The sequence below is a fragment of the Balaenoptera borealis genome, assembly GCF_965194805.1.
Source record: "Balaenoptera borealis genome assembly, chromosome: X".
Classification (NCBI taxonomy): Eukaryota; Metazoa; Chordata; class Mammalia; order Artiodactyla; family Balaenopteridae; genus Balaenoptera; species Balaenoptera borealis.
This window is the reverse complement of record NC_138881.1, coordinates 64434393-64459727: the sequence shown is the minus strand read 5'-3', so window position 1 is coordinate 64459727 and position 25335 is coordinate 64434393. Positions and strand designations below refer to the sequence as shown.

General features: G+C 37.5%; 1 protein-coding gene and 1 pseudogene across 2 annotated transcripts in view; one reads left to right on the top strand and one right to left on the bottom strand.

The window, feature by feature from the left end:
* Positions 1-405: 405 nt before the first annotated feature.
* MAGT1 (magnesium transporter 1) overlaps positions 406-25335 on the top strand; it is a 49635-nt gene continuing 24705 nt past the window's right edge. The window contains exons 1-3 of the mRNA XM_082377446.1: positions 406-573; positions 16813-16982; positions 19515-19632. Of these exons, the coding sequence (XP_082233572.1) occupies positions 472-573; positions 16813-16982; positions 19515-19632 (390 nt within the window). The 5' untranslated portion in view covers positions 406-471. The remainder of the gene's footprint in view (positions 574-16812; positions 16983-19514; positions 19633-25335) is intronic.
* LOC309620708 (general transcription factor IIE subunit 2 pseudogene) lies at positions 19641-24717 on the bottom strand (annotated as a pseudogene). Its single transcript has one exon. The product of its transcript is annotated as a general transcription factor IIE subunit 2 pseudogene (transcript).

Genomic DNA, 25335 nt, shown 5'->3' with positions numbered 1-25335 from the left:
GGATAGCTCCTATCAATCACGTGGCTAGGTCCAATTTTTCTAGAATATTACACGAAAGAGGTGTTCAAAGAGTTCTAAAGAGTCTCCAGGAAAAAGTTTCTGTTGTAACAACCTTAAGCCATCTTGGACGCTGAAAGCCCGCAATGCTTCACAACTGCGCACGCGTATTTGAAGGGCCGCTAAGCCCGCCATCTTTACGTTTAATGAAAGGGGCGGCCCCTCATCCTTAGCGGACCAATGTAAAACCTCCAGATTGTCATTTTTCTATTGGCTAACAGAGACCAATTAGAAGTGAACCGTCTTTTAGCGGGCGTCTGGCTGTACAGCGCCCTGACGTAATGTGAGGGGACTACGGGCAGGGCTGAGCTGGACCAATGAGGAGGCGCGAGGGGGCTGGTTTGACTGTTCTCACGCCCAACCCTCAGACCCAGCCCCAGGAAAGTTTCCCTTCTAGGAAGGAGAGAAGCGAACATGGCAGCGCGTTGGTGGCTTTGGTGTGTCTCTGCGACCGTGGCGGTGGCACTGCTGCTCGTTTACGGGGTTCCCTCAGCCTGTGCCCAGAGAAAGAAGGAGGTGAGGACGCTGTTTCCAGCAACACGGGCTTCTCCCAACGAGTGGGGCTTGAGAGGGTCTGTTTTGTCCTTCCCGATCCCTTTTCCCCGCCGATTCTGTATCTTTGGTGGCTCCAATTCCGCCGTTTGGGGAATTGTGGGGTTCGCGAGAGAAGAAACTGTAATAACCTTGTCTTCTGGGATTGTAGAGTCTGAGAGTGGGGTGGGGTAGGTGACAAGCTGGTTTCTATAGGCCTGTGGGTGTACATAGCTACGAGTTTTGACACTTCTTTTGAGTATGGGCCCCATCAGGTGGTGGCGGGAAGTTCGACTTTAGATCCAAGGGGTAGATTATCTGAGTCTTTCTTCTGTCAGTAGATGTAACTCCCTTTTAGACGTGTGAGAACTATATATTTTGTAGCATTTTCACTTGAGGAATGAGAGGAGTAAACAGAAGAGCGGAGCTATGCCAAATTTATTTCATTGTCCAAATAATTGATTCAAAGCAAGTTACCAGAGTGAAGCTCTTAAACCATTTTCAATGATTTACCAAATATCAAGCGCGCCAGGCGCTGTTGTGAGGAGCTTAGTGTATATAAGTGAACAAAACTAAGATTCCTCCTCGTGGAATTTACTGACTTCGGCAAGTGGAGGAGATACAGTATTCTTTACTCACCATTAAGCAATCCAAGCTGAGGAATTTTAACATTGTTGTTTTGAAACATGTGTAGAGCCGTATGCTCTTAGAGCTTTACAGATTACTAGCAATTCTTTATGCTCTCTAATTCTGTAAATGAGGAAACCCAAGTCCTAAATTTACACAGTTAACTCTTGCAGAACAAGGACTGAAATCCTAGGTCAGTCAGTCTTATGCTATTTCCTGTACATTCTGTGCCTCCTTCTAGTACACAATACCTGTACAGGCACTTTTAAAATGCCATTTAAACATCTCTGATGCTTGTCAACTTGAGCTGAATTTAAGAGAACCTACCTTCTCTGTTTTTGAATATGTGTACTATTCCATAAGAAAAAAAATAAGCTAGCATATTAAAACGAGTTACTTAATAGATTGGCAAAAAGTAAAATTAAAAATATACAATTTTCAAAGTAATGGTGAAATGAGCAGGCTCATACACTGGAACTAGAAATCTATGTGCTTTTTTAGGAGGGTTCCAAGCCATTTTTACGTGGAAAACAAGATGTAGAGCAATACATAGTTTTATATTCTAGAGGCCTTTTATGTTAAAATATATATATGTGTATGTATATATAGAGAGAAACCTTTGTAAGGATATACAACAGTGGATATCTCTGGGTAGTTGGGATTGTTCATTAGGGGAACACTGTAACTTTTTACCTTATATGTTGGTATTGTCTAAATTTCTACAACCACCACTTACTGTTTTTTAATAAAACGTGAAAAATGTTAAAAACTAGTATTTCTACCAATTAAATTATTTATTCATTTAACCTCTCACTAAACTAGAAGCAGAAGAGCCTAGCAGGGGATAGATTACTTTCAAAAGGAATCAGCAATGAATTATGTACTTTATTTTTTATTTTTATCTTTTAAACATCTTTATTGGAGTATAATTGCTTTACAATGGTGTGTTAGTTTCTGCTTTATAACAAAGTGAATCAGTTATACATATACATATGTCCCCGTATCTCTTCCCTCTTGCATCTCCCTCCCTCCCACCCTCCCTATCCCACCCCTCTAGGTGGTCACAAAGCACCGAGCTGATCTCCCTGTGCTATGTGGCTGTTTCCCACTAGCTATCTATTTTACGTTTGATAGTGTATATATGTCCATGCCACCCTCTCACTTTGTCCCAGCTTACCCTTCCCCCTCCCTGTGTCCTCAAGTCCATTCTCTAGGAGGTCTGTGTCTTTGTTCCCGTCTTGCCCCTAGGTTCTTCATGACCTTTTTTTTTTTTTTAGATTCTATATATATGTGTTAGTATACAGTATTTGTTTTTCTCTTTCTGACTTACTTCACTCTGTATGACAGACGGTAGGTCCATCCACCTCACTACAAATAACTCAATTTCGTTTCGTTTTATGGCTGAGTAATATTCCATTGTATATATGTGCCACATCTTCTTTATCCATTCATCTGTTGATGGACACTTAGGTTGCTTCCATGTCCTGGCTATGGTAAATAGCGCTGCAGTGAACTTTGTGGTATATGTCTCTTTCTGAATTATGATTTTCTCAGGGTATATGCCCAGTAGTGGGATTGCTGGGTCATATGGTAGTTCTATTTTTAATTTTTTAAGGAACCTCCATACTGTTCTGCACAGTGGCTGTATCAATTTACATTCCCACCAACAGTGCAAGAGGGTTCCCTTTTCTCCACACCCTCTCTAGCAATTATTGTTTGTAGATTTTTTGATGATGGCCATTCTGACCAGTGTGAGATGATATCTCATTGTAGTTTTGATTTGTATTTCTCTAATGATTAATGATGTTTTATGTACTTTAAAATTGTTAACATGGTGGATTTTATGTTACGTGAATTTTATCTCAATAAAAAATTTTTTTTAAGGAATCAGATTCTAACTCCCTTCCCATCATGCCACTGTTCAAGACCCTTATCACTCTTGCAAATCTCTTGCCGTAAGTGCCTAACTGGTCATCCTTGAACTCATCCTTCATAGTGTTGCCAGAGATGCTAAGGTAAAAAACTGAAAACCGAAAATTTAAAATAACCTATTTTGCAAAGTATAAAAGGACTTCTGTAGTCTGTCCCTGGTCTGCTTTTTCCAGGCTCATCTCAATTCAAGCTCCTCCCTCTACTGGCCGCATGGCTTGTGGGATCTTAGTTCTCCCACCAGGGATTGAACCCTTGCCCCGGCAGTGAGAGTGCCGAGTCCTAACCACTGGACTGCCAGGGAATTCCTGCCTTGATCTTTCTATACTCTCTTGCAAGTATCTATACTTGCTGGAGTATCTCCCTTCTTCTCCCTCACCCCACTCCTTATTCACTTGAGGGTTCCTGCTCTTCAAGTCTTAGCTCAAACATTACCTTCCTTCTCAACTAAGGTTTTCCTGGTTCCCCCAGCTGAATTGAGATGAATTCAGCACACTGTATTGTCATTGTTTATATACCAGTCTTTCCCATTAGACTGTGAGCATCTTGAATACAGACACTTTTGTTTAATTGAGGTATAGTTGATTTACAATATTATATGAGTTTCAAGTGTACAACATGGTGATTCACCATTTTTAAAGATTATACTCCATTTATAGTTATTATAAAATATTGGTTATGAATACAGACACTTTTAAATTATTTTTTTTCACACCTAGCAATATCTGTCAAACATCTAATTAATTAATTAATTAACTGTGTGCATATAAAGTCAGGAATCTGTTCTTTCACTTGCAAGTTTGTTTAGGTTTCACAATCTAAAATTGGATTTTCTCATCAGTAAACAAGGAATAAGTATAGGCTGGTAAAGTTTGTTTCGTTTTTATACCTTTCCCCTGTAACTGAGCATGTTTTGGACTTTTTAATAATGAGATTACTGTGATACTACTTAGAGACAGTTTAAAAATATAGGCGTTCTGTTGCAAAACGCTTACTTTTTTTGTCAATTTTTGAAAACATTATTTTAAAAAAATCCCAGGTCTATCCACCATAGTAGATTTGGCTTTAAATGGTAGGATAATGTATGATCTTATAATCTAAGTATTCTGTTTAAAAAGACACCTCTCCTGTATAACTGAGTCACTTTGCTGTACAGCAGTAATTAGCACAACATTGTAAATCAACTACACTTAAATTAAAAAAAAATAGAGGGCTTCCCTGGAGGCACAGTGGTTAAGAATCTGCCTGCCAATGCAGGGGACACAGGTTTGAGCCCTGGTCCGGGAAGATCCCACGTGCCGTGGAGCAACTAAGCCCGTGCACCACAACTACTGAGCCTGAGCTCTAGAGCCTGAGAGCCGCAACTACAGAGCCTGCGTGCCTAGAGCCCGTGCTCTACAACAAGAGAAACCACTGAAATGAGAAGCCCAAGCACCACAACGGAGAGTAGCCCCTGCTCGCCACAACTAGAGAAAGCCTGTGTGCAGCAATGAAGACCCAATGCAGCCAAAAATAAATAAATTTATTAAAAAAAATAGAGAACAACAAAAAAAGACACCTCTCCTAAATGAATATAATTAAAAATCACTCAAGTTCTTCATAGTTGTCTGTTGTTAAATGGAATGCTACCCTACTTATCGGATTACTTACACTCGTAACAGTGTTTTCACTGGGACATTGACTTATTCTCTAATATTTATTCAATGCCTTCTACATGTCATGCACTATGGTTTACATGCATTATCTCTAATCCTCACAATAACCCTGCAGAGTATTAGCCCTTTTTGAAAGGTGAGGAAACTGACACTGAGCAAGAGAGACGTTGGGGGTTTGCTTAAAGAAGCACAGCTGTAGAGGCTGAGCTGGGATTCTACCCCTTGTCTGACTCCAAAGCGTATGCTCTCTGCTAGGCCACAAAGGCTTATTTTTCAGTGACTTATTTTATTTTTATGGTGAATTATTTCCCCCTCTGGTAGAAAGAAAGTTGCTTATTCTTGCAACTGGTGTCATTTTAGGGAGGCAGCATGATAAAAATGAAAAAGCATGGTCTTTGACAAAATTATCCATATTTCAAGACTTCCCTGGTGGTCCAGTGGGTAAGACTCTGAGCTCCCAATGGAGGGGGCCTGAGTTCGATCCCTGGTCGGGGAACTAGATCCCGCATGCATGCCACAACTAAGAGTCCGCATGCCACAACTAAAGATCCCACATGATGCAAGGAAGATCCTGCATGCTGCAACTAAGACACAGTGCAGCGAAAATAAATAAATAAATAAATAAATATTTAAAAAAAATAATTGACAATTCTTCACTTGTAAAAAACTATCCATATTTCTTGATCTACTTCTGGGAATCTATAATAGAAAAATAATATGGAATATGGAAAAGAGTGTCTTTTTTTTTCTTTTTTTTGGCCACACTGCGTGGCTTGTGGGATCTTAGTTCCCCGACCAGGGATCGAACCTGGGCCCTGTGAGTGAAAGCCATGAGTCCAAACCACCAGACTGCCAGGGAATTCCCTGGAAAAGAGTGAATGCACAAAGCATACTGAAACATTAAAAAATGGTCTTAATAATGCTAGGGTGGCAGATAGTTTTCCTCCCGTTTTCTCAGTTTTCAAAAAATTGTGTAAAATTTTAAAGATCATGTATGTTAATGCAACCCAAGTGATCTTTAGCAAGTTACTCTGAGTCTCATTTTCCTTATCAGTAGAATGGGAAGATGCCTATTTTTTTTTTGTATTGTGAGAATTAAAGGAGATGAGGGCTGTAAAGTGCCTAATGCAGTACCTGGTATGTAGAAGACATTAGATGAATATTATTGATAGAAAATAAGATTGTGTTCCTCTGCAGTATAAAATATTTTTCAATTGATCTTTTTGTATTGTTTTCATGAAGATTATTCAGAAAATAAAATTATCTGCATATTTTGACAAGGCAGGCAATTATTGGAAAAACTTCTGTATTCTTTGACATTGCTTTGAGAAGTGATGCATGAAAGTATCACATGCACAAAACCCCAGCAATTACTTAGAAAATACCTTATTACCAAGAACCAAAGGCTCAGTAGCATTGCAAAACAAACAAATTGAGACATACTCCAAAAATAAACATCAAGGAGAGGGGACAGTGGTATATTTTAGCCCTGTCCAAGAAGTACGTGAACTGAGAATGGAGCAGATAGCATTTAAGGATTACAAATACTCTCTTCTCTGTTCACTGTCTTTCTCCTTCAGTCATTATCTGCCAATTATGTTTCCAGGTCTGTTCAGTCTCACTTGTAATTTAAGGATGGAGTTGAAAATTTATTCCTTAACCAGGAATATTTTAAACTAACATTTGTAGGCTAGTGGATTATTAAGGAAGCTAAAAATATCAAGAATTTTTATGAATAAACCCTGATGGTCTAGAACACAGATATAATGAAATAAGTTTTGGGGGAAAGGGAGGTGCATTTTAGAGGAATTCAGACTGGTGATGCTTAACTTTATTACTTCTGAAATTCAAAAGTAATCTTAATGGCAGCATCAGAATTTAGCTTTAAATTATAGTGGATTCCTATATGCCAGGGGTCCCCAACCCCCGGGCCACAGACTGGTACCGGTCCGTGGCCTGTTAGGAACCGGGACTCACAGCAGGGGCTGAGCGGCAGGCGGCCGGGCGGGCGAGCGTCAGATCAGCGGGGGCATTAGGTTCTCATAGCAGTGCGAACCCTACTGTGAACCGCGCATGCAAGGGATCTAGGTTGTGCGCTCCTTATGAGAATCTAATGCCTGATGATCTGAGGTGGAGCTGAGGCGTCGATGCTCTACAAATACAGATTATCATTAGCAGAGAGGTTTGACTGTACAGAGACCATAATAAATCAATTGCTTGCAAACTCATATCAAAACCCTATCAGTGAGTGGCAAGGGAAAACAAGCTCAGGGCTCCCACTGATTCTGCATTATGGTGAGCTGTATAATTATTTCATTATATATTGCAATGTAATAATAATAGAAATAAAGTGCACAATAAATGTAATGCACTTAAATCATCCCGAAACCATCCCCCCGCCCCCCCGTCCATGGAAAAACTATCTTCCATGAAACCAGTCCCCGGTGCCGAAAAGGTTGGGGACCACTGCTATATGCTCTCTTTGCTGAGTGATATTTAGTGATAATAGGAGAATTTGTAGTTGTTAAGGCTTAATCTATTTTGCTAGAGCTAATTGGGATACATATTATGCAAGCAAGTAGAATAAAATTAAATTAGTGCAGTGCTGTGTTACTGCACTTTCTTGGTCCTTTTAATCCCTTGTAGTTCTAAAATTTTCATCGTACTTGATTATTACTAACAGAATTAGAGATATTAATTGACTTCCTGTTAGTGGAATTATTTTGTGGCCATACTAATTTAAATGTTTCAAGAGAAGAGAAAGACTTTAAGCTTACTTAACTTTGTTGGTAAGTATTATATTTTAATTGTGAATATTATTACTCTTCTTTTTGTTTTATTTAAATAGTTGAAAGTAGAGTAATGTACTCCAAGTAGGGGAGATATCAATTGATTGTGAAAGTCTTTGCTTATACATTTAATGTTTTTTCATAGTAAACTTATATTTTGTTTTAAATAAATATATCCAGTGCAAATTTAAAAACTGGATGGATATATTTTCTCAAATGTTTTTTAAAACTGTTAGTGGAAAAAGTATTTGCAATAGGAGTTGTTTCCAAATCAATTACTTTTTTGAGTTGCTGAGCTCACTTGATAAACCTCTTACCTTTATGTACTATAGTCCTTGGAAAATATCTTTCTTACTAATAACTTTAAAGTATTAAATAGTAAATAGAAGGACCTGAAGGTCACAGGTGATATTTTAATCCTTTACTTTTGAAGGTTATGACTTTGGAAGGTAAAGGAATATTTACAGAGTGAATAGTGGGACTTTTAGTGTAGAGCCTATAGAGAAACAAAATTTTTATTTCTGAGGCATAGCTTTCAGTACCCAAACAATGGGCTCTTGACAACAGATGAGAGGCATCCTAAGGAAGAAGGTTCTTCAGTACTAGCGATTTACTCCGATCAAGAAAACTTTTAACTCAAATGTGAAGAAAAGAGAAATTCCTTTATAAAATCATATAACAGAAGAGACAAAAGAGGACTAGTGAAAGAAGTGTCTAGGAATTATTAAGGTGTTATATATATATATTTTTTAACATCTTTATTGGCGTATAATTGCTTTACAATGGTGTGTTAGTTTCTGCTTTATAACAAAGTGAATCAGTTATACATATACATATATTCCCATATCTCTTCCCTCTTGCGTCTCCCTCCCTCCTACCCTCCCTATCCCACCCCTCTAGGTGGTCACAAAGCACAGAGCTGATCTCCCTGTGCTATGCGGCTGCTTCCCACTAGCTATCTATTTTACGTTTGATAGTGTATATATGTCCATGCCACTCTCTCACTTGGTCACAGCTTACCCTTCCCCCTCCCCATATCCTCAAGTCCATTCTCTAGTAGGTCTGTGTCTTTATTCCCGTCTTGCCCCTAGGTTCTTCATGACCTTTTCTTTTTTTCCTTAGATTCCATATATATGTGTTAGCATACTGTATTTGTTTTTCTCTTTCTGACTTACTTCACTCTGTATGACAGACTCTAGGTCCATCCACCTCAGTACAAATAACTCAATTTCGTTTCGTTTTATGGCTGAGTAATATTCCATTGTATATATGTGCCACATCTTCTTTATCCATTCATCTGTTGATGGACACTTAGGTTGCTTCCATGTCCTGGCTATTGTAAATAGTGCTGCAGTGAACATTGTGGTGCATGACTCTTTTTGAATTATGGTTTTCTCAGGGTATATGCCCAGTAGTGGGACTGCTGGGTCATATGGTAGTTCTATTTTTAGTTTTTTAAGGAACCTCCATACTGTTCTCCATAGTGGCTGTATCAATTTACATTCCCACCAACAGTGCAAGAGGGTTCCCTTTTCTCCACACCCTCTCCAGCATTTATTGTTTGTAGATTTTTTGACGATGACCATTCTGACTGGTGTGAGATGATATCTCATTGTAGTTTTGAGTTGCATTTCTCTAATGATTAATGATGTTGAGCATTCTTTCATGTGTTTGTTGGCAATCTGTGTATCTTCTTTAGAGAAATGTCTATTTAGGTCTTCTGCCCATTTTTGGATTGGGTTGTTTGTTTTTTTGATATTGAGCTGCATGAGCTGCTTGTAAATTTTGGAGATTAATCCTTTGTCAGTTGCTTCATTTGCAAATATTTTCTCCCATTCTGCGGGTTGTCTTTTGGTCTTGTTTATGGTTTCCTTTGCTGTGCAAAAGCTTTTAAGTTTCATTAAGTCCCATTTGTTTATTTTTGTTTTTATTTTCATTTCTCTAGGAGCTGGGTCAAAAAGGATCTTGCTGTGATTTATGTCATAGAGTGTTCTGCCTATGTTTTCCTCTAAGAGTTTGATAGTGTCTGGCCTTACATTTAGGTCTTTAATCCATTTTGAGTTTATTTTTGTGCATGGTGTCAGGGAGTGTTCTAATTTCATACTTTTCCATGTAGCTGTCCAGTTTTCCCAGCACCACTTATTGAAGAGGCTGTCTTTTCTCCACTGTATATTCTTGCCTCTTTTATCAAAGATAAGGTGACCATATGTGTGTGGGTTTATCTCTGGGCTTTCTATCCTGTTCCATTGATCTATATTTCTGTTTCTGTGCCAGTACCATACTGTCTTGATTACTGTAGCTTTGTAGTATAGTCTGAAGTCAGGGAGCCTGATTCCTCCAGCTCTGTTTTTCTTTCTCAAGATTGCTTTGGCTATTCAGGGTCTTTTGTGTTTCCATACAAATTGTGAAATTTTTTGCTCTAGTTCTGTGAAAAATGCCAGTGGTAGTTTGATAGGGATTGCATTGAATCTGTAGATTGCTTTGGGTAGTAGAGTCATTTTCACAATGTTGATTCTTCTAATCCAAGAACATGGTGTATCTCTCCATCTATTTGTGTCATCTTTAATTTCTTTCATCAGTGTCTTATAATTTTCTGCTTACAGGTCTTTTGTCTCCTTAGGTAGGTTTATTCCTAGATAAGGTGTTATATTTGAGTTATCTAGAATATATCACATTCTTCAACCATTTCAGGAAGATCAGGTGGTGGTTTATTTTTAGGAATGGTGTATTTTTTCCTGTTGTGTATAATTTGAATTGCTTAATGTTTATTTAATTTCCCTGTGTAATTGCATAGAAATTATATGACACGTGGTCCTTACCCATAAGAATTAAAATGTAGAGCAGTAGTACTCAAACTTCAGTGTATAAAGAATCACTTGGGGAACTCCCCTGGTGGCACAGTGGTTAAGAATCCACCTACCAATGCAGGGGACACGGGTTTGATCCCTGATCCGGGAAGATCCCACATGCCGTGGAGCAACTAAGCCTGTGTGCCACAACTACTGAGCCTGCGCTCTAGAGCCTGTGAGCCACAACTACTGAGCCCACACACCACAACTACTGAAGTCCACGCACCTAGAACCCATGCTCTGCAGCAAGAGAAGCCACCGCAATGAGAAGCCCATGCATGTGGCCCCCGCTCACCGCAACTAGAGAAAGCCTGCGTGCAGCAACAAAGACCCAATGCAGCCAAAAATAAATAAATAAAATAAATAAATTTTTAAAAAAGCATCACTTTGGGTACATGTTAAAATTCTGTATTCTTGGAATCCACCAGAAGCTAAAGAACCCCCCAGGAAGAGAAAGGGAAATCACAGCCTTGATTAAAGACTTAAAGGCATCAGAGGTGGTAAGTGATGCATTATCTCACAACAACAGCCCTCAGTGGCCAGTGAAAAATGACTAACAAGAACTGAAGCCTTATAGCAGATTATTACCAACTGGTTTCAATTGTTGCTCCCATAGCCCAGGCTGTTCCAGACATTGCGACTGCAACTGAATCCATTACACAGACTGATGACAGGTGGTATGTAGTCTTAGACATCACTAACACCTTCTGTGCCATCTTACTGATATTTGAGGATCAAGGTCAGTTCATTTTCAGGTAGCAAGGCCTCCTATATATGTTTATAGTATTCTCTAGGGGTACCTAAGCTCCCCTGCCATTTGCTACCAGTTGGTGAGTCAGGATTTAGCATAAGTTCCTCTACCCTTCCATGTTTAAAGCTTTCACTATATGGATGATGCCTTGTTGGCAAGTAAAAGCCTCAGTCTCAATGACCTTGTTGGTGGTGCTCTCATACTACAGAGGTAGCCAGGAGCAGTAGCTGATAAACCCGACAAAATTCAAGGGCCTGCTCACCAAGCAAAGTTCCTTGGGACTAAGTGAGTGGATTTATAATACTCAATTCCTGTTGTGGTCATGGAAAAACGGCTGTCTCTTTGGCCCACCAAACCAAACAGGAAACCCAGCACCCTGTTGGACAGTTTTGGATATTGGAGACAGTATGTGGCTCACTCAGGCATGCTGCTTGGTCTTTTATATCAGCTAACCTGCTAATCAGCATCCTTTGAGTAGGGCTTATGTAGATCTACTGAATCAAATTTATTGGAGGATGAAACCTAGAAGTCTGCACTTTTAACAGGCTCCTTTATACTAGCCACACTTTGAGAAACATGGGCCTAGTAAGTTTATTATCCATTATGCTAAGGGCTTGCTCTGGGAAGTTTTGATTTACTTTATCACCAAATCTTTCTTTTACATTGTGTTCTGATCGGTAATTAATAAAAATAGTTTTGAATACATAATAAGATAATAAAAGCTTAAATCGGACTGTGAAAATCCTTTTCAGTTTACAACAGTGGTTCTCAAGAGGGAGTGGGGAATTTTACTTCCCAAGGGTTATCTGGCAATGTCTGGAGACATTTTTGGTTATTGGCAGCTGGTGATGCTACTGGCATCTAATAGGTAGAGGTCAGGGATGCTGCTCAACATGCAATGTGCAGGACAGCTCCCCACAAAAGAATTATCTGGCCCAAGATGTCAGTAACCCTGCTGCTGAGAAACCTTGGTTTAGAATGATCTGTTTGAATCCTAGCTCTGTGTCTTACTATGGCACTTTGGCCAAGTTGCTTAACCTCTCTGATCCTGTTTACTCAACATTTAAATGAACTAAAAATAGAGTACTTAACCTCATAGTGTTGCTCTGAGGATTGAATTAAATACTTATTCTATAAGGAGAGAAGTTGCTGCCTGACACATATGTACTAAGCATTCCAAATAGTAACTGCTATTTTCTCCATAAAATCAAGATAGGCTTACTTTAAGATATATTAAAATGTTAAAAGATTGGGTCATTGTGAATAAGGATTATAGCTTCTAATTATCATGTCTCAAGCTATGTTCATGTACTTTTATTGTAAAAGTTTAAAACTAGTTCATTAAAAAAAAAATGAACTGAGAAAGTAACCTAATTAATTGACTCGGTAATAAGCAGTCTTTTGAGGTAATAATCCCGTTTATAAGAGCTTTAAAGAGAATTTGTAATTCCTTTGAACTAATTTCTTCTACTTGATAAGTTATTTGGGGATTGTATAGCCAGAAATCTGGTCTTTCCAGTCTGTTAATAAACAAGAAGAGGGATATAATACATTTTTTACATAGACCTATTCAAGACTTTGTTTAAGAAGACTTCACATGTTTATCACTAATTCAAAGCACATAACATTTGTTTTATTGGAATGATCATATATCTATGTGATTGAATGGAGATAGACTATATGAAACTATACCTGTTACTGCTTTACATTTTTTTCCCTAAAATAGCCCAAAATAGTATCTGTAGCCATGGTGAATAAAATAGGCAAATTATGTTTGAATTTGCTGGTAACTGTCAAATTTAATTTGAAAATATAACAAAATTAATGACTGCTTTAGAATATAGAGTGCATATTTTCTGTGAACTAATATTGTTCTCTTAGCCAAGAGGATCATTAAGGCTGTATCAAATAATAAGAATTCATTTTTTGGAAAAACTGAGTTTAATTTATGCAGCCTTATTTTAAATCAAATATTCCCTATTCTTGACAATTGTTGGTAACTAATTCTACTGCTAAAGATGAACTAGCCTCTACCGCTTGTTCCTTGTCCTATCTACCTTCTAGTTCACTCTCTTCCACTGCCTTTACCACCAACCTGTTTCCTTTTTTTTTTAATTGAAGTATAGTTGATTTACAATGTTGTGTTAGTTTTAGATGTACAGCACAGTGATTCAGTTATACACATATATATTCTTTTTCAGATTCTTTTCCCTTGTAGGTTATTATAAAATATTGAGTATAGTTCCCTGTGCTATACAGTAGGTCCTTGTTGGTTATCTATTTTATATATAGTACTGTGTATATGTTAATCCCAAATTCCTAATTTATCCCTCCCCTAACAACCTGTTTCCTTAGTATCATTCATTGTTCCACAAGTCTTGTTAATTATTTGTTATACCAGTCTTCTGCGAGTGTATATATTTCTCTGTGGGCTTATTAGAGACTATATTCATTTTTCCATGTGTGGCATATTCATTTTGTGGCTCTTACTGGAATTACTTTGTATCTGCTACAAAACTATTTTTTTATGCCATCTTTCTCTATTGTTCATAGAAGTGTACTCAGGAAGTAAATTTTTTTTCAGTATTGCCTGAATTCAGGCATGCTTTAAAGGTAAATCATGCATTTTTAGAATCCATGTTATTGTTGCCTTCCTGAAATTAAAAAAAAATCCCATTTCTATTAAGTGTTTATGTGTGCAATCATCTTTTTTTCCTTATATGTTAATGATGCAAGTGAGTCCATTCCCAGCTGGGTTCTGTTAAATAGAAATTTAGTACACACTAACTGAATGCCTACTATGTGGTAAAGTACTATGTGTGTCTGCTCTCTAGTAGCTAATAATCTAGAGAAGGAAACAGATATCAAATTGTCTTAGAATAAGTGCTATAACACAGGTAAAAAGTGTTGTGAAACATCTAGCAGGGGTGGGGGGATTAATATGCTTGTGTCCTGGGTCCTTGACCACCTAGGAAAACCATTTAGGGTCATTCAATTACAACCCACTAAACCCACTAGACGCGCATTCTTTGAGAATTTTTTTGGGATGACTAAAGCCACAGAAGCTATTCTTATTGGTTCCAGGGATTATTTTTCTTAGCCTAAGTCTGAGGCAACTCATTTGCATTACTGACAGCTATCTTTCAAAGAGTGCTATCTTTCTATTAGGTTCCTGATCCACTTCCCAACTGAAAAGGCACATCCTAACATCTGTTCTTTGATGATTGAGTTTAATGAGAAGGAACTATTTTTAAAGTTTGAATGCCAGTGCCCTGCCCAAACTTCAGTGTAAGTAATGGGAAATGTAATTGGTCGAATGCTTCTGAATAGTGAACCACTCCATGATTTCCCAGCCCTTTACAAACATATCCCTGTAAAGAAGAACAAAACCATAAATTAGCATTAACTCTGCATTGGGATTCTTCTGCACTTCTTTTTTTATCTTTTCCAATCTTCTTACTACTCTTGCAAAGTTTGAACGTAAGGGTAGAGGTGAGGGGAAGGATAAGTGAATATGATTGCGTTTATTTCAAACTGAAATTCTTATTGACTAACCATGCTTCTCTTCCATTGCCTCATGATGACTGGCTTTTAAAAAGAAACAAACAAAATGTAGCTCTTTCTTTGTGTAGACGTAAATTTTCATTTCTCCGAGGTAAATGTTTGGGAATGCAGTTGCTGGATTGTATGGTTAGTGTATATTTTACTTGCTTAATTTTTTTTAACATCTTTGTTGGAGTATAATTGCTTTACAATGGTGTACTTGCTTAATTTTTTAAAGAAACTGCCAAACTGTTTTCCAGAGTGACTGTACCATAGTACATTCCCACCAAAAATGTATGAGAGACCCAGTTTCTCTACATCCTCGCCAGAATTTGGTATTGTTGCTATATTTTATTTTAGTAACGGGTATGTAGTGATAGCTCATTGTGCTTTTAATTTGCATTTCTGTAACGGCTGATGATGTTGAACATCATTTTGTGTGTTTCTTTGTCATCGGTAGATCATCTTCGATGAAATCTCTTCATGTCTTGCCTATTTTGTTTGTTTTACTGTTGAGTTTTGATAGTTTTAAAAAATATATTCTAGCCACTAATCCTTTTTAGATGTGTGGTTTGTAAATATTTTCTCCCACTCTGTAGCTTGTCTTCACATCCTTATAACAGGGTCTTTCACAGAGCAAAGGTTTTTAATTTTGATGAGGTCCAGTTTACCTTTTTTTTTTCTTTTTTATGAATCGTGCTTTTGGTGTCAGGTCTAAGAACTCTTTGCCTATCCCTTGATCCTGAACATTTTCTCCCATATTTTTTTCCTAATTTTTAAATAGTTTTCATTTTTACATTTAGGTATGTGATCCATTTTTAATTAATTTTTTAAAAATAAACAAGGAACTTTTTTTAAATTAATTTATTTATTTTTGGCTGTGTTGGGTCTTCGTTTCTGTGCGAGGGCTTTCTCTAGTTGCGGCAAGCGGGGGCCACTCTTCATCGCGGTGCGCGGGCCTCTCACTATCGCGGCCTCTCTTGTTGCGGAGCACAGGCTCCAGACGCGCAGGCTCAGTAGCTGTGGCTCACGGGCCTAGTCGCTCTGCGGCATGTGGGATCTTCCCAGACCAGGGCTCGAACCCGTGTCCCCTGCATTGGCAGGCAGATTCTCAACCACTGCGCCACCAGGGAAGCCCTAATTAATTTTAAAAATAAATTTATTTATTTATTTTATCCATGTATTTTTGGCTCTGTTGGGTCTTTGTTGCTGCGTGCAGGCTTTTTCTCTAGTTATGGCGAACAGGGGCTACTCTTCGTTGTGGTGCGCTGGCTTCTCATTGTGGTGGCTTTCTCTTGTTGCGGAGCACGGGCTTTAGGCACAAGGGCTTCAGTAGTTGTGGCAGGCAGGCTCAGTAGTTGTGGCTCACGGGCTCTAGAGTGCAGGCTTAGTAGTTGTGGCACATGGGCTTAGTTGCTCCGCGGCATGTGCGATCTTCCCGGACCAGGGCTCGAACCCGTGTCCCCTGCCTTGGCAGGCAGATTCTTAACCACTGTGCCACCAGGGAAGCCCCTTTAATTAATTTTTGTATAAGGTGTGAAGTTTAGTTTGAGGTTCATATTTTTGACTATGGATGTCCAGTTGCTTCAGCACCATTTATTGAAAAGGCCGTCCTTTCTGTACTGAGTTGATTTTGCACCTTTGTGAAATATCAGTTGGCTGTACTTGTGTAGGTCTATTTCTGGCTTTTGTTCCTGTTCCATTGATCTATGTATCTATCCTTTTATGTAGCTATATAATAAACCTTAAAATCAGGTAGAGTGGCTTTTCCCACTTTCTTTGGAATCTTTAGCAAATGAAAGGTTTTTTGATTTTATCTTATTTTATTTATTAGGTTATAAATAAGTAATTCACATAAAAAATGTAGTATTGCAATATACATTTAAATCTCATCATGAAATAATGTAATTTTAAGAATAATTATCATCAGGCACAAGTACTAAATTTAATTTTTAGTTCTTTCACATTTTTTATGTACCTCTGCTTATTAGTCGTGGTTTTAAGTAAGTTGTCTAGTTAAAAGAAATTTTAAATGCCAAGTTGAGAGTATTAATGGCATGCTGTCTTTGTCTTTTTTTTAGATGGTGCTATCTGAAAAGGTTAGTCAACTGATGGAATGGACCAATAAAAGGCCTGTAATAAGAATGAATGGAGACAAGTTCCGTCGCCTTGTTAAAGCCCCACCGAGAAACTACTCCGTTATTGTCATGTTCACTGCTCTCCAACTTCATAGACAATGTGTCGTGTGCAAGTATGAACTTTCAACTACACTTTAAAAATTAAATAACTCATAAGATTTTAACCATTTCTCAACCCCAGAAGAATAAAATTAGTTCAGTGGGTACATAAACAATTAATGTATATACGTTACTTAGAGTGTCTGTAGTAACACATAATAGTACTACTCTTTTATAGTCTTTTCTTGATGGTCCATATTAGTGGGGGAGGGACAAAGAGCAAGGATAAAGTTTCATGGTAACCATCCTAGAAATAACATAAAAAAATCTAACAATCATCTTTTAAATTGGTATCAACTTATATAAATGCGTGTCAATAGCATTGATGTAGTGTTTTATTATTTGTGTGTGCTTTCAACTTCATACTCTTGTTTTATCACAACAACCCCAGAAGGTACATAAAGCAAATATTCTCTCATTTTTGGAAGAAACAGGTTCCAATATGTTAACTGGTCTACCCAAAGCTATAGATATTTATTAATGCAATAATGGTGGCTACATCCAAAATTTGGAATTACAAGAGAACTTTTTAGAAAACAAAGATGCATGATTTAGAGGTGTTTCTTTTTTCTAGATTATTTTATAGTAATTTTAAACCTTAGAAATCGAGACTAATCTCACTTAAAATTTCATCAAACAGTGGTTTGTTGATTTTATTTTACTATTTCTGAATGATCTTAAGAAAAAAGACATTTCTTTAAACAAAAGCACTATAGATAATTAAAAATAGTGGATACTAAAAAATAAAATTGCTTTTGCTTTTTGTTGTTTATTTACTTATATTTTTAGATCAGTATTGTGATTTGGGAATTCACTTTAAATGAAATGACAAAGTTACCCTGTGAAAAACTAATTTAGTAAAATTTTGGAGGCTTTCCAAATTCTGATAGCCTGAGCACATGTGAAGGAATAGACAGCCTTCTTTCAGAATAGTGTGTTATGCTACCCCAAGCCTTTCTAACTCTTAAAGGATTTTCTCCCCAGAGGTAGGAGATAGTCAAGAGATTTGGTACCAGAGTGCTTTTTTTTTTTTTTTTTTTTTTAGGGATGGCTGTTATGCTGAATATAAATTAAAATTAAGTAGAAGAAGGAAAAAGAATAGTAGGTATTAACTGTGAATAAACTTAAACTCTGGAATTACTCTATAATTCAGTCAGTTTACTCACTAGCAATCATGAGTATACAAAAATGTCAGGGAATGAACAAAGTCCTTCATAATTCTGTATTAAATGCAAATTAATGGAGTTCTTAATAACTAAAGTTTTTAATAGTGTCTTACTTTTTACAAGACCAAATTGTAAATTAGCACATTTTCCTAAACTCATTCAAATAATTAAAATTAAGCAACAGCGATGTGTGTAATACTATATATTTGGTGCTATCAGGATGAAAAGTGTAAGAAAGATGTGCTATCCTTATCATCTGGCTAGGGAAATCAGTTCCACATATGAAAATTTAGCTGGCAATATAAGACAATTTATGATTAAGTACCAAATGAATTGTGTGCATAATAAATGCTATAAAATTTCAGGAAGGACATATAAGAGGAGTGGTTAGGGTTGGCCTAATGGAGAAGATAGGATTTGTACTAGGGCTAGACAGATGGATCAGATTTACATAGCAGTAGGATATTCTGATTAGAAGCAATCATGTGTGCAAGGGTACAGAGATAGGCGTAAAGTGCTGGAATTAAGAGATCCTGTTTGAGGTTGAGTAGTAGTAAGGCTATGTAAAAGCTAGATGCATTATTTGGAAATAGATGATAAAGAACTTTGAAAAACCAGTGAAAGAGCTTGGAGACTGTTCTGAAGGTAATAGAAAAGCAACAATGGTTTCTGATATGAGGAGGAATATCAAGAAAGTAGTCATTTAGGAAGACTGATATATATTGCAATATAAGAAGGATTGGAGGAGGAGAAAGTAGAGTTAGGGTTTTAATGTTCTATGTCAGATATTAAGGATCTGACTTTAGATGATAACAATGAAAATAAATGGGGAAGGATAGAGTTAAAAGATAATCAGAAATGAAAAATTGTCAGATCTTAGAAACTGAAATCATATGGGAGATCAGGGAAAAGTAAAATATGGCCTGAGGTTTCAATTAATCTCAATTCCTTAGATTCTTCTCTTTCACTGTAATAATTCATCAGACTGTATTTTTACTAAGTAGCACTTTGTACTTTAGATTTCTTAAATAGATTAATATTATAGTCTAATTTCTCTGGGAAGTACTTCAACCTAGTCTTTGAACTCTTAGAAGTAATTTAGGGTATTAAAAATTGGTGTAGAAACAATCTAGTTAGACTTTTTTCCAGCGAATGTTGCAGGAGCTTTGAGATAAGGAGTAGGCACAAAGTATGAAGCAGAGTCAGGTAATCACTACTTCATGGTGAAATCCCCAACACTTGGTATAAGGCTTCTCTTATGCCAAAACAGTGGCAGTGTTTTCCAAGGTTTGTCCTAACCCTGTCAGCAGAGCCTGACTTGCATTAGATTGCTTTAAAAAATGTTTTATATGTTATCTTCACAAATCCGATTGCATCCAGGCAAGCTGATGAAGAATTCCAGATCCTGGCAAACTCCTGGCGATATTCCAGTGCATTTACCAACAGGATATTTTTTGCTATGGTGGATTTTGATGAAGGCTCTGATGTATTTCAGATGGTAAGCTATTTGGTTTATTCTATTAAATAGGAATAGATAAAATATGGATAATATGGAATACCTTTTTTTCAATGGCTGCAAGAAGTTAAATAAGATTTGTCTTACCTAAGATCTAGAGTAGTTAATGAGATAAAAGCTAAACTTAAGCTAAACGTGAAATATAGTGGTCAATACTAGCCTATTAGAATATGGAAATTGGGTAGAAATCAAGTAACTTTTATGTATTTTTTATTGTGGTAAAATATAATAAAAAATTACCACTTTTTTTTTAAAATAAATTTATTTATTTATTTATTTCTGGCTGCATTGGGTCTTCGTTGCTGCGTGCGGGCTTTCTGTAGCTGCGGCGAGCAGGGGCTACTCTTCATTGCGGTGCGTGGGCTTCTCATTGCAATGGCTTCTTTTATTGCGGAGCATGGGCTCTAAGCACACGGGCTTCAGTAGTTGTGGCTCACGGGCTCTAGAGTAGTTGTGGCGCACGGGCTTAGTTGCTCTGTGGCATGTGGGATCTTCCCGGACCAGGGCTCGAACCCGTGTCCCCTGCATTGGCAGGCAGATTCTTAGCCACTGTGCCACCAGGGAAGTCCCCCCTCTTTCATTTCTGATATTAGTAATTTGTGTCTTCTCTCTTTTTTCTTAGTTAGCTTGGCCTAGAGGCTTATTGATTTTACTGATCTTTTCAAAGAGCAAGCTTTTGGTTTCATTGATTTTTCTCTATTGCTTTTCTACTTTCAGTTTCATTACTTTCTTCTCTAATTTTTATTATTTCTCTTCATTTAACTTTGGATTTAATTTGCTCTTTTGTTGGTTTCCTAAGATGGAAACTTAAATTATTGAGTTTAGATCTTTCTTTTTTTCCCGTATATGCATTCAGTGTTATAAATCTCCCTGTAACCATTGCTTTTGCTGTATCCCACAGATTTGGATAAGTTCTGTTTCCATTTTCATTTATTTCAAAATACTTTTTAATTTTTCTTGAGATTTCTTCTTTGACCCATGTGTTAATTAGAATTGTGCTGTTTAGTTTCCATGTATTTTGGAATTTTCCAGTTATCTTTCTGTTATTGGTGTCCAGTTTAATTCCATTGTGGTCTGAGGGCAGACATTGTGTGATTTCTGTTCTTTAAATTTGTTATGGTGTGTTTTATGGCCCAGAATATGGTCTTTCTTGGCAAATTCTGTTGTTTTGGATGAAGTAGTAGTCTATAGATGTCAATTATATCCAGTTGTTTAGATGGTGTTATTGAGTTCAACTATGTCCTTACTGATTTTTTGCCTGCTGGATCTGTCCATTGGGTGTTGAAGTCTCCAACTATGATAGTAGATTTATCTATTTCTTCTTGCAATTCTATTAGTTTTTGCCTCACATAGTTTGACACTGTGTTGTTAGTCACATACATGTTAAGGATTGTATGTCTTCTTGGAGAATTGACCCCTTTATCATCATGTAATGCCCTTTTTATCCCTAATAACTTTCCTTGTTTTGAAGTCTGCTCTATCTGAAATGGATATAACTACTCTTGCTTTCTTTTGATTACTGTTAGCATCGTATATTTCCTCCATCTATTTACTTTTTTTTTCCTTCTACAATGACTTTATTATAAATATGTTCTTTTGGAATAAACAAATATTGCATTCAAGACTATCAGCAAACTTGTTCTAAGGTAATAAAAGAGGGAAAATGGAACCAGGAACCACTTAGAAGTAGAGATAAACAGCAAAGACACCTGCATGCCATGCTGACCGCCTTTCCCCCAAGAAGTAACAGGAGGTTAACAGGGGACATCACATTTCTCATTAGCACATTAATGAAAATAAGCTTCGAGTTTGGTAATTTGCACTAGTTCTGTAAACTGAACTGCTCCTCTCCTCAGTCCTAAGAACTAGAATGGGAAGACAGTCAGTCTTCGGATCCCAGCATCAACAAGGAAGATCTTGACTTTGTAACTCTTTGCTCTCAGACAAAACTGTTCACTACTTGCCAGGAGCGATGTCAGAGTAGTCCTTCAGCACCCAGGCCAAGTGCTCACTGTGAGTCTTAAACCATCGCTTTTTCTGTGAAGCAGGCTTTTTCCTTCTCTGAATAGGGGCCACTTTCTTTGGTCCAGATTCCTGCATGGAAGAAATACCCTGTCACTTTAGATACTCTTCAGTTTTCTCCTCCTCCATTGAATCCACGGTGACACTCCTTCACAGTTTCTGAAACTTTTCATCCACAGAAAACTGACAGCTCTTATCATTGAAGAAAAGAATTTTCTTCTTATCAGGAAGGTTTACAAATGGTATCTGGTCCCCTAAAGCCTTAACGGCTTTCTGGGAATTGGGCAGTCCTTCCTCAATGTCTTCTAAAATAATTCCTCCTAAGCCTCGCTGGTCATGCTTATTTAAGAGCCTAAGTAGGACCTTCTTATCTTCCAAGTTGTACTTGGGCTTGAAGGCATACTTTCTATCTGTTACTTCAGTTTTGGGATTACTGACTATTGCCTCAGTCATTAGCCGTTGTTTCTGCTTGAGTCCAATATCTAAATGTTGTGTTTCATTCAAAATTTCTTCTAAAGTAAGAGGATGTGTATCTCATTGCTGATGCCATGTCTTCATGTAATTCACAATCTTAGCAAGAATGCCAAACTTATATCCAGAGCGTCCTGATAGAACTTTCGAGTTAAATGATCCATTGCTATGATCAGAATTTTGTTTAGAGCTTGATGATCCTCCATGTTCTAGCTTTGCTTTCTTATTCTTTGATGATGATGACTCAGAAGATACAGCATGGTATATTTCCTCCATCTGTTTACTTTTAATCTATATGTGTGTCTATTTAATGTGGGTTTCTTGAAGACAACATATACTTGGGTCTTGTTTTTTGAACCACTCTAACAATTTCTGTCTTTTAATTGGTGCATTTAGACCATTGATATTCAAGTTGATTATTGATATAGTTGGATTACCATCTGCCATATTCATTACTGTTTTCTGTTTTTTGCCCTTTGTTCCTATTTTTGTCTTCCAATCTTTTTCTGCCTTTTGTGGCTTTAATTGATCATTTTATATGATTCCATTTTTCTCTCCTTTTTTAGTATATTAGTTATACTTTTTTTTTTTTTGCTTTTCTTAGTTGTTGCCCTAGAGTTGGCAATATACATTTACAGCTAATCAAAGCCCACTTTCAAATAACACTATACCACTTCATGGGTAGTGAGAATACCTTATAATAACAAAATAATCCTAATCCCCCCCTTCCATCCCTTGTATCATTTCTGTCATTCATTTCACTTATATATAGGCACATACACACACACAATTGAATATATTGCTGGTGTTATTTTGAACAAACTGTTATGTGTTAGATTAATTAAGAATAAGAAAAACAAAAGTTTTTATTTTACCTTCACTTATTCCCTCTTCAGTCCCTCCCTTAATATATGTAGATCCAAGTTTCCAACCTACCTTATTTTCCTTCTCTCTAAAGAACTTCTTTTAACATGTCCTGCCTGGGATTCCCTCAGTTTTTCTTTGTCTGAAAAAGTCTTTATTTCTCCTTCACTTTTGAAGAATAATTTCACAGGGTACAGGATTCTCTAAGTTGGTGTTGTTTTTTCCCCTCAGCACTTTAAATATTTCACTCCGCTCTCTTCTTGTTTGCACGGTTTCTGAAGAAAAGTTGGGTGTAATTCTTATCTCTCTTCCTCTATGGGTAAGAGGAAGAGAGATTCCTCTGACTTCTTTCAGAGTTTTTTTTATCTTTGGTTTCTTTGAGTTAAATTATATGCCTGGGCATAGTTTTATTGGCATTTATCCTGCTTCATGTTCTTAGAGCTTCCTGGATCTGTGATTTGGAGTCTGACGTTACTTTGGGTTATTCTCAGTCATTAAATATTTATTCTATTCCTTTCTCTTTCTTCTGGTATTCCCATTATGTGTATATTACACCTTTTGTAATTGGCCCACAGTCCTTGGATATTCTGTTCTGTTTTAGTTTCTTTTTTTTTTGTCTTTGTTCTCTTTGCTTTTCAGTTTTTGAGGATTCTATTGATAGATCTTCTAGCTCAGAGATTCCTCAGACATGTCCAGTGTACTAAGTCCATCAAAGGCATTCTTCATTTCTGTTACAGTGGTTTTCATCTCCGACATTTCTTTTTGGTTCTTTTTAGGATTTCCATCTCTCTGCTTACATTAACCATCTGTTTTTGCATGTTGTCTACTTTATCCATTAGAGATATTAGTATATTAGTCAGTTTTGTTTAAAATTCCTGGTAAGATAATTCCAACATCCCTTCCAAGTCTGGTTCTGATACTTGCTCTGTTTCTTCAAATTGTGTTTTTTTCACTTTTGGTATCCCTTGTAATTTTTTTCTTCATAGCCAGACACTAGATGTACTAGATGAAAGAAACTGCTGTAAAGTGGCCTTTAGTAATGTGGTGTGAGGGGAGAGGGATGTTTTATAGTCCTATAATTAGATCTCAGTCTTTTAATGAGCATATGCCTCTGGACTGTGAGCTCCACAAGAGTTTCTCAGTTTTTTTCCTCCCCTCTTAGAGGACAGGATGGCTGGAGTGAACTAGAGTTCGGTATTTCCCTTCTTCCAGGTCAGTTAGGCTCTGATAATACCCCAGCAGGTTAGGCTGTGGTTAACTAGTTTCCTCTGAGGACAGACCTTGTTAAGAAGAGCAGAGTTCTCTGGGATATTTCAAAATGTTTTCTTTTCCCCTCACCCTGACAGTAGCATGAGGGGATTTTCCTCCAGTATTTACTGTGGGAACCTAGTCAAGCTCCTGGAGGTAAATCTCACAATATTTTTACCCCCCTCCCCCATAACTGTGTGCCTTTGGAGTTTTTAACTCTCAGAGTTGTCCACACTGAGCCTCCAGTAATTTGTCAGTTACAGATCAGGTTTTCCTACTCTGGCAGTGTTCCTGAGGCGGTTTCCACTTGTTGGTCTCTGCTCAGATAAGCCGTGACTCCCTGTATTTGCCTGTCTGTCTCTCCAATCTTGGGGGCAGTCGTTTGCCCTGTGTCTTCCTTTCTCTTAGGGAATTCCAGAAGAGTTGCCTGCTTTTCAGTTTGTTCAGCTTTTTTTTTTTTTTTTTTTTTAATTTTTTTGGCGTGTTGGGTCTTCGTTTCTGTGCGAGGGCTTTCTCCAGTTGCGGCGAGTGGGGGCCACTCTTCATCACGGTGCGTGGGCCTCTCACTATCATGGCCTCTCTTGTTGCCGAGCACAGGCTCCAGACGCGCAGACTCAGTAGTTGTGGCTCACGGGCCCAGTTGCTCCGCGGCATGTGGGATCTTCCCGGACCAGGGCTCGAACCCGTGTCCCCTGCCTTGGCAGGCAGATTCTTAACCACTGCGCCACCAGGGAAGCCCTGTACTAGTTCTTTCCCCTTTGCGTATAAGGGGACATAGATGTAATCAGTAGATTCAAGGACATAGATTGAGTTTTGTCTGTTTATAAATCTGTCTAACTCATATATTTGGACATATTTTACTCAACAATTGTATAAAACATGAAAGATTTGGGTATAACTTCTTGTTGTACACCTTTACATGAATGACTTCCCAATCCAAAAATTCATTATGTCCCAAATGAAACTCCTGTCTCTCCCACTTCCACTCAAACCCGGTCCTCTTGGGTTCTGTATCATTGGTGACACTTCTTTGTCATTCCTCTTTTTCTACAACATCCATCATCCTTTACTTCCAAGGCC